We start from the raw sequence: 10,261 nt of genomic DNA, 5'->3' as shown, positions 1-10,261 counted from the left end.
GCCGGTGCCTGCTGATGCTCGCTGCCCCCTCGGGGCTCGTAGCGCCTCGCCGTCGGGGATCCCGGTCCCGGTCGGGGTGGCCACCGGTCTTCTCGGTTACTTAAAAAACCCCCAACGACCTGACGGTGTTAAATCGGCTCCCCGAAGCGTCAATTTGAGACCAAATTTAAATTCCTTTTATATAACGAGTTTTCTGTTAACCGCCCACTACAGTCAGTTTACTTAATATTTTGCTAAAAGTATATAGGGAATTCTAGGATCTTGCAAAAATGCTGCCTGGAAAATGCTCCTCTTATTCGAATAACTTCAGTAAATTCAGATAGTATGAAATAATTATTATTTTCTTTTTGAAAGAGAGAAAAGCACTCGTGTATATGCTGTGGGGTTTTGTTTTTTTTTTCTCTTAGTGGGCTTTTCACCTCAATTAAAAATAAAAGTAATGACGGGTAAAGCACTAAAAAGTAAGATGAACACGTTTAGAATCTAGGTGTTTGACTGAATGTGATCTCGAGGTTATTTGGTATGACCATCATAGGGTAAACTAAGCACTAGCTCTGGACCTGACTCATCCTTGCGCTCACCAGCATCTCTGCAGGACTACAGCCATCCAGATTTTTTACCAGTTCTCCACCGCTGCAAAGCTGTCTACCCCGAGTTTTTATCAAGGCAAAAAACTTCTGCCACTTGGTGGCTTTGGGTGCTGTTCAGAGGTTAGGAAGCTGGTGGCCCCTAACTTATTACTGAGTTCTGGTAGGATGTGCTTGCTGAGGAAGAACCTGACGGCGGCCCTTCATCTGCTTCATGTGCACAATAACCGAGATGTTTCTGTGCAAAATTGGATTCTGCTCTAAACCAATATTTCTTTTGTTTTTTATCTTCCATGTAGCATGGCAACTGTATTAAAGTCACACTAAAATGTGCATGCTTTCTTTAAGCCTGTCTTTTGGTAGTATTGCCTTAGTTAACTTTGACCAAAGGCTGGGAGATAATACAGTCTACCTGTGCCTGTCTAAAAGCAGAGGTGAAAAAAGCAGTATGATAACTGGCCATCCTCTCTCTGCTCACTACTTGTCTTCATCTAACTCCTGCTGTTTGTATGTTACGCGTCTCCAACGTCAGGAAGACCTAATGTGCAGCTGTAATCAAACAGTAAAGCTCGTAATTTGCAATTTTTGTTTGTTGTAGTGCAGGAAATACAAAGTACTTGTTTTCTGAAATAAATACAACCTTAGAATAGCTTCCCACCCTTTTTAACAAGGGTATAACCATCAGAGAGAGGTATTAGCAGTGTGTGCCGGCGCTGTTGTTACTGTACAGCTCGGTCTCTAGTTTACTTCAGACTTGTCCATTGAGGAAAGGCTTTTGAAATACGTAGCAGAACCTTCAGCCCTGGGGGAGTTGAGGTGGCACGTAGCGTATGTGGCTTCTGGAAGGCTAGGGGAATTGGATCAGTGTCTTAAGGTTTAGGTCCTGTGCAGAAAATAATTCTTGAAATACTGGAATAGCTTTAAGATACGCAGATTCTTAGGAAATAAGTAAGAGTACTTTTATTTATTAATAACTAAAACTGTGTTTGTAGAGAGAAAGATGTTTAGCTCAGTTGATTGGGGTACTTTTAATTAAAATGTTGTTAAGTCTTTATTTTGAAGATTTAAAATTACTGCCAATAACAGACTATTTTTAATTTGCCCCTGCCTTGCTAGCTAAACAGGTCGGGTGTTCTTCAATAGCCTGGAAAGGCTTCAGAAAGGGCTCCTAAATAATTAAGCAGCAAACAGTATTTTAAAAAAGCCTTCATGACCTACAAGCACATTCAGACGGCAAAGAGTTCTGAGAGGAACTGGAGTGGATGTTGCAGAGAAAGAACTGAAAGGGAGAATGAGAGAATGACGAGGGGTGAAAGCAGCCCGCTGCGCAGTAGCTGAGCCGACTGCGCGGCAATTCCTTCCCTGAAAAGTTTTCTCTTTACTGAAAGGGAGAATGAGAGAATGACAAGGGGTGAAGCAGCCCGCAGCGCAGTAGCTGAGCCGACTGTGCGGCAATTCCTTCCGTGAAAAGTTTTCTCTTAAACAGTGGGAAAATGGGCTGTGTCTAGGCCGTACAGGGATCACACTTTTCTCCTTCCTCACACGGCTGCCAGCTTTAGCCAGCCTTACTTCTACTGGAACGTAGTGTGATGAGGCCAGGTCGGCTGTGCTGCTCAGCAGGTAGGAAGGGACGTTCCACCATAGCTGCCCCTTCAGCCTTTGGCTGGCCTTAATGTTGTTAATTGGCTAGGCGGTGCGTTATCTCCCTTCTTTTGATAAGGATAATGAGGAATGAGTTCTGCTGTGTGGGGGGATCAAAACAATGCTTCTTGGTTATACTCTGGTGTTGTATAAACTGAAATTAGAAATCTGCATCTCTGCAGAGCCATCTGTGCCTGTTTGTTATCCTCCTGTAGACTTTCCAGAAGAAAGTGGACTTTTTAAAGATCTTGTAAGAAGAAACTGTGCTGAAGAGTAAAGTTTTGTAGATTGGATGAAGTATATCTGTTTTGGCTTCAGTTTTGGCAATTCCACAGGTCTTAATGCATCCAAAACAACTTCATTTTTGAAGAGGCTGTTCCAACAACAATTCAACTGTTTCATTTTAGTTTTCTCCCATCTGTCCTTGTTCATTAGAAGCTACAGCAGCCCTGAAACTGAAGGACAGCTTTTGAATTCCTTCGTCCAGTATTTTGGTGACAGCCTTGGGAGAAAGATTAGAAGAATGCCTTTAATTGAAGAAACTGTTTTGCCTGGGGACTCCCTCCTTACTATGCCTGTAGTAATAATAGGTGAGTCTTTTTTTACTTTTATAAGGTTCTCTCTCACTGCCATTGCCTATAGAGACCTGCTGCGGGAGGTCATTTATCATGAATAACTAAAGCTTAGCATCCTAACCATGAAGCTGCTTATTAGAGTAAGACAGTTGTTACAATCAACAGCAGTACCATCAAATGATGTTAAAGGACTTGCCGTTGGAGTACATTTGAATTCAGACTGTGCTTTGACAAAATGAGATGCGTTATTTGGCAGTGGATGCGTGAGTCTTAACGGAAGAACTGTTTTGATTCTAGTGTTGCTCACATGGGGTCTGATTAATGTGGTATGTCGGGTTGCATGGAGGTTGGTGGTGATGCAGCAGTAGGAATTTGTGGGCTCAGGTGGAACAGAGAGAAGCGTCATGTAAAACGCGTTCTGCGTGTTGGTTAGATGCTAACCCCTCTCATTATTTGCCTTTTTCTTTGTTGCATCCCCATCATTAACGTCTGAGTATTGTCCCATCTTTTCCAAAATTAATCCAGTCAATTCAACCGGTGTAAAACAATAAATAGCAGTCTTGATTGAATACCTAGACTTGCACTTGTAAAATCTTACTGAATGACAGTCTGGCAGAGGGAGCAGGCTCCTTAGGTACACAGCTGAACTGAGAGTGCCAGGATGGTTTGTATGGGGCCAAGGTTTCTCAGCAGCAGCTGGTAATCGGCTCCTTACCGCCATGACTTGATGAGGGGATAAAGATCTGGAGTAAAGGAGTTTTTCAGTAATCTAGTCCAAACCTGTTGGGACTACAGCAAACCAACAGCTTGAATTGCACCTGCCAACAAGCAGAGATTCCAGAGAATGGCATTGCAACATAATGTGTTCAGAGTAAATCTCCACAACTTTGAAAGATTGCTGTTTGTACCATGCCTGTTCTCAGAGCTTTCTTCAGGATAGCTTAAAATAGTGCTCATGTAATACACTTACGTGAATGTGACAGACATGAATCACTAGCTGAGTTCTGCATCATAGTTGAAGAGCAACAGTTTCCTGGCATTTTGTCAACCTTACTATAGGTTTGGCATATGGTTAATGACTCAGTTTTCACTGTTTGGTTTTGCAAATACGCATTATGCAAATACCTGTGCTCAATACTTATTTTGTCTAGAGCGCCTTTCGATGTGCTGACACCAAACACAGCTGCCTTGACTACTTCTCCTCGAAAAACAATTACGCTGCCCAAATGCTTTTTCACAGATAAATTTGAGGCACTTCACAAGCTGATCTTCTCTATTGGCAGCCTATTACCACTAATTCATTGGCTGTCTGAAGAGTCTTAGGAGGGTTCTAAAATTATTTAATAATGTAGTAGAAGAATACAATGCTGACACCAAACACAGCTGCCTTGACTACTTCTCCTCGAAAAACAATTACGCTGCCCAAATGCTTTTTCACAGATAAATTTGAGGCACTTCACAAGCTGATCTTCTCTATTGGCAGCCTATTACCACTAATTCATTGGCTGTCTGAAGAGTCTTAGGAGGGTTCTAAAATTATTTAATAATGTAGTAGAAGAATACAAAAATAGTTGTCGGCACACACCTCCCCCCCCCCCCATATACACATGCACACACTCTGACTACTGGTTTAATCATCTCTGCCCAATTCCTGCAGAGCTGGAGTTAAACATTCTTTTACCTTCCTAGTGCCATTTTCTCACTGCATTATTTTATTAAGCAGAAAGAAAAAAGATGGCACGTATGTAAGCAGTTAACAATGAAACAGTAACTTGCATTGCCCTTTCTTTAACTTCATCGTCCCCTTTTTTTCCTGTATGATGCCCAATCTCAGATGCCTGTGCCACATGTTGTACTGCAGTTCTGCACGGAGAACTAAGCTCCTGTGGTATTACTGAGCCACTTCTGTGCTGTACCTGTCTTTTTCAACAGTTGGAAGAAATGGATGCATTCCATTTGTGTGAGTTGGGATTGAATAATTTCATGCTGGAGCTTTAAGTCTAGAGGGTGTTTTCTGCTGAACACTTTCACCTTCTGCACTGGTTTTGATTATTACTGTGTAAACACAATGTTTTAAATTTTCATGCAGATAACAAGGGTGTTACAATGTTTGAAGTTGATTATTTGCTTTAAATTTAGACCCATAATGTGAAGGTGATTGTGCTGTAGTTTACTGTTGAACAGGAGAACCTTCTGCCGTTATTCAATCAAAATATTAACTGCTACTTAAATGAACAGGGCCGTGGGGGTTCGGGATGTGTTGACTGTATAGCTGAAGTTTGTTTAACTTTCTTGCCTACAAGGAAGCTGGGGGAACTTTTTACAAGGGCCTGTAGTGACAGGACAAGGGGTAATGGGTTTACATTGAAAGTGGGGAGGTTTAGATTGGATATCAGGAAGAAGTTCTTCCCGGAGAGGGTGGTGAGGCACTGGAACAGGTTGCCCAGAGAAGCTGTGGATGCCCCATCCCTGGATGTCTTCAAGGCCAGGCTGGATGTGGCTTTGAGCAACCTGGTCTAGTGGAAGGTGTCCCTGCCCATGGCAGGGGCGTTGGGACTAGATGGTCTTTAAGGGCCCTTCCAACCCAAACCATTCTATGATTCTATGATAATAGTAATATCTCTCAGTTGTGATCAGAGCTGTTACTGTGCGTAAATAAAGGGCAAACTCAGGTATAATTTGTCATTTAAAAAGATTGCTTTTTTCCCCAAGGATTTTTTTTAGAAAATCATAACAAGTCTAATTGCAGACCTTGCAGCTGAACCTCAATCCTGTGTGTTCTTGAGAGCATACCCACCAGGGAATTTCCTTCTTTTGGACTGAGCCCGGTCAAAGAATAGGAACTGTGTTTGGATTGGCACTCTGGGTGGTCCCAAGGAAGTGGCTAGGGAGGTCAGCGTCAGAAATTCACCTGAACATAATCCCATCCTCAGAAATTTCCTTGGCCCTTGCCAGCCTTTGTTTTGGCAACTTGTTATCCATTTGGTTCTTTTTAGTCTTATCCAGTAGGAATAACCTTTACCATGGCATCCTTGGATATGGCACCCATTTTTCTCTTCCTGGTGTCAACATCCTTCCTTTACACCCCAGCAGGAAAAGGACAATCGAGCTATCCACTTGTAAAAAGGAACAAAATTTTTTACTATGCATAAAACACAATTCTGAAGCATTTACTTAGTCATGGGAATGCTTGTCAACTACAGGTATGACTAGAGCGTTTTCACAGCTTCATATGGTCGTGTAACGGCTGGTTTCTGTGTATTGCCAAGGTTCTCTCTTACAACGTGGCCAGGGGGTGACAGGGTGGGCTCGCATCCGGCTTGAGCTTTACGTTCCTGTACTGAAGCGTGCCCGGCTATCTCATGCTGGTCTCTTTGCGGGAGGGTAGAACAGTGTGAGAGTAAGGAAGAGCATTTTTGCAGTCTGAAAGATTCCTTATGGTCTTGTTTGTAAATGGAGAAATAAGAATGGAAGTGGTTGGGGAAATAATATAGGCAGGATCACCAATATTTAAACCTTATGTTACAGACTTATGTTGCAGCTTTCCAGTATCTGAAGGGGGCCTACAAGGGTGCTGGGAGAGGACTTTTTACAAGAGCCTGTAGTGATAGGACAAGGGGTAATGGGTATAAATTGAAATCAGGGAGGTTTAGATTAGATGTCAAGAAGAAATTCTTCACAGAGAGAGTGGTGAGGCACTGGAGCAGGTTGCCCAGAGAAGCTGTGGATGCCCCATCCCTGGAAGTGTTCAAGGCCAGGCTGGATGAGGCTTGGAGCAACCTGGTCTAGTGGAAGGTGTCCCTGCCCATGGCAGGGGGGGTGGAACTAGATGATCTTTAAGGGCCCTTCCAACCCAAACCATTCTATGATTCTGTGATTCTATTACTTTTGATTTAACTGTCTTGGAGATTCCAGTGACAGAAATCCATTACTTTCCTAGACAGTCTTTTTCCATGCTTTATGGTCCTAACAGTACACAGGCACTCCATTGCCTTTATGTTTATCTCTGTATTCTGGTGCGAAGACTAGATTTTTTGGTAAAGGCCCTTGCTGTGCAGTCTCACATACTTGTTCAGGTTCTAGGCCTTCAGAGAAAACCTTCTGATTGAGGACTTAGCAGTCTCAGCCTTTGAAGAAGTCATTTGTAGTGAGCCTACATGATTTTCTTGTAGCCCAGGGCTGTGACTGACATATGTGCACAGCATCGTAACGAATATGGAATATAGGATCACTGGGGACCAGGGTGATAAGTGTAGCCCGGTGGAGGAGGAAAAAGATCTGATGTATGAAGAGACTGGGAACGAACAGGATCTCAGCAAACTGATGGGGGATTTAGGGATTGGGAAATCGGAAAAGACAAGCAGTAGAGAAGTGGGATTAGAAGTACTGTGTGCAAAGGTGATGGGGAACAGGATCCCAAGGCTGAACCCTTGGGATCAAGAGTTGAAACAGTAGGAAATAAGAGCTAACGACCTAACAATGAGTGTTCTATTAAAAAAATGAATAAATAAGTAATGTTATCTTTAGCCCAGAATTTGAATAGTGTGTGGTAAATACCATGTGTGCACTCCAGAGGGAAAACAGATATACTGAACAGTGCCTCATTAGGAGAACACTGTGCTCTTCATTCTGTTAATGAGGAAGAACAGCTACAGAAATAACAGTACATAGTCATGTGTTCAAATTCTGTTATCATAGCACATACTTTTGCAACATCAGCCTTCCCTAGCTTTCAATATCTGACTTTTACTTCTGTATTTGCACGTTATAAATATGGTCCCCTACTTTGTTTAATCCTAGTCAAACGAGTAGAAATAGTTACCGTACGGTAACATATTAGTCCCATCCATTTCACACTTTTAATAACAATTTGAAAATAAGTTAGTCTATTAAAATTGCAATAATGGACATAAATGAATTACAGAGTGTTGCAAAAAGGATATAGGTGGATGTTTGACACTATTGCTGAACGATGAATGTGGTCTTCTCTGAGTTTCTTGTATGTTATGACTTATCTACTGTATCTGTATTCCCTCAGTTTTCACAATGCTGTTGTGCTATGTCTGTAGCTTCTCTGAGTTGCAGTCTTCAGCTTTCTACTTTCTTCTCTTTTTCTTCCTTTGTATTTTATAATCAGATCTGAAGAGCACATACTCTGGGCTTTCTTTCTGGTCTGGGTTTTACGGTACACAGTGTAAGCGGGAACACAAAGTTGTAAGATGGCAATAATATTCAGATACCGTTGTGATTGACCCACACACCAGATCTTATCCATTTGGTCGTTTTCCCACAAGAATATTGCATTTTACATACATAATTATGAAATTCCTTTATATGCATTTTATTTCATGCTGTTGTCCTGATTGGGGTTAAACCTGGTTTAGTTGCTGGCTGGGGTTAAACCACAACAGCTGTAAACAGCCATTCATTTGGTGTTACCTGAAAAACATGTTGCTCAGTTTATCTGGAGGAAGTTTCTCTGGTAGGCTTTATTTTACTGCAGAGCTTATAAGCTGCTTTGAATCAGGACGGTATCCCATTGTACCACTTTAGTATGATTTTATTACTCTTACTGAGTGAATTACATACTTTTTGACATTTTTACTAAAGCAATAATTTCTTTCTTTAATAGGAAATGGACCATCAGGAATTTGTCTTTCTTACCTGCTGTCTGGATACAGGCCATATTTATCTCCCGAAGCTATACATCCAAACCCCATTCTACATACAAAATTAGAAGAAGCTCGACATCTTTCCATTGTTGATCAGGTAAGCTTTGGCTGACATCTTCTCTAGCTTTTTTTGTTACTGCAAGTCTCACCACTTGGTCAGGGAGTAGCTGATGCAGGAATTCCACCTTTCATGTCCGAGGATGTTTGGGCACTACTGTAAACGAACATGCCACTAACATACTTCAATACACATACTTTGAGTTAAAATCTTCCTAAATAGCACAATTCTCATTAAGACTTCACTTTTTATAACATTAGGGACGTATATCCAATATAAACACAAACCATTTTTCTTTTCTGAACAGTATGCATCCTTCAGTGTTTGTGTTGCACTCACAATTGCTTTTGTGCTGTATTTGTTATCCTCACATACATCCAATTTTTCTGTCACATTTGATTATTGAAGTCCTCTGTTATTTCTCTCCCCACTTGTCCATTTGTTTGCCATGTTACCGTTGTCTACTCACTTCACTATACTCCTGATAGATTACCCATCATACTATCACTAACTCTATTGCCTGTGTGACTGATTTATTTGAAATCCTAACACGCATATATGTGTTCAGTGGGGAAGTAGGCGTAGTTTGGCTTTGGATTAGGGTTTTGTTGTTTTGGGTTGTTTTTTAGCGCTGTGCTGTTTGCATGTAATGTTGACTTCAAGTCTCAAGGTTTATATTTTTGGCAGGAGAGTAAGTTGCCTGAGCATTTGGCTACAGATGTTTTATGTACTTTATCCTCCTCCAGCACCCTGAGATTTTCCCAGTTTAGGAACCTAAACTGTCCTGTCTTTGTCAGCAAAAATTTGCCTTATGGCCAATTCTTTCTTCAGTTCTCTATTCTGTCTTCAAATATTTGTCATTGCATTATGAAGTTTTAGAATGCGAGCGGTTAATAGATGCTGAAGTGTGAACATTTTAAAAAGTTCTAAAGGTTGTTCTGAACATGAACTGCTTTGTAAAGTAAGCCTGGTTTTAATTAATTAAAAAATAATACTTATAATACCTCCATTATTTCAAAATATGATAAAGTTAGTGTTGGATCTATCCAGGAGCTGTCAAAGGAGATTTTCTACTCAGTCTTGAAAACATAATGTTTTCGGATTCCAATTTTGCTTTATCAAAATGTGGCTTCTAGAAATACTAGTAATTCTTCGTTAAAAGCAGTCCGCTGTCTATAAACGTAGTTGTTACTAAGTTGCTCTGATCTCTTGAGTGTTTGTCCCTATATTTCATTTTCTACAATGTATTTCAAATACTGACCTGCTCCAGTGTTGCTAACATGTAATTTTTAAATGAGTGAAATGTATTACTCAAGAGTTACAGAAGAACTGAAGCATGACAGTTATTTCTGAAAAGTGTTGGTGATTGAACCTCTGCATTTAGTACTTACCTCCGCTTAAAATGCGACGTGACCCGATTGTTTATTCTTCTGAAATTCAACTTCTGTATATTGTAACAGCACGATGAACAGGTCAAACTGTCTTTTGTATTTCAGGACCTGGAGTATTACTCAAGAGTTACAGAAGAACTGAAGCATGACAGTTATTTCTGAAAAGTGTTGGTGATTGAACCTCTGCATTTAGTACTTACCTCCGCTTAAAATGCGACGTGACCCGATTGTTTATTCTTCTGAAATTCAACTTCTGTATATTGTAACAGCACGATGAACAGGTCAAACTGTCTTTTGTATTTCAGGACCTGGAGTACCTGTCTGAAGGAAGGACGCT

The 10,261-nt window shown here is 41.0% G+C and overlaps 1 protein-coding gene across 1 annotated transcript in view; it reads left to right on the top strand.

Moving 5' to 3' along the window:
- The first annotated feature begins 2,663 nt into the window (after window positions 1-2,663).
- OSGIN2 (oxidative stress induced growth inhibitor family member 2) overlaps window positions 2,664-10,261 on the top strand; it is a 12,307-nt gene continuing 4,709 nt past the window's right edge. Inside the window, 4 exon segments of the mRNA XM_010153250.1 lie at window positions 2,664-2,818; window positions 8,436-8,572; window positions 10,230-10,256; window positions 10,259-10,261. The exon segment at window positions 10,259-10,261 is cut by the window's right edge and continues 165 nt beyond it. Coding sequence (XP_010151552.1) covers window positions 2,752-2,818; window positions 8,436-8,572; window positions 10,230-10,256; window positions 10,259-10,261 — 234 coding nt within the window. The 5' untranslated portion in view covers window positions 2,664-2,751.

Source organism: Eurypyga helias, unplaced genomic scaffold, assembly GCF_000690775.1.
Source record: "Eurypyga helias isolate BGI_N326 unplaced genomic scaffold, ASM69077v1 scaffold20056, whole genome shotgun sequence".
NCBI classification, from domain to species: domain Eukaryota; kingdom Metazoa; phylum Chordata; class Aves; order Eurypygiformes; family Eurypygidae; genus Eurypyga; species Eurypyga helias.
This window is presented reverse-complemented; position numbering and strand designations above follow the sequence as displayed.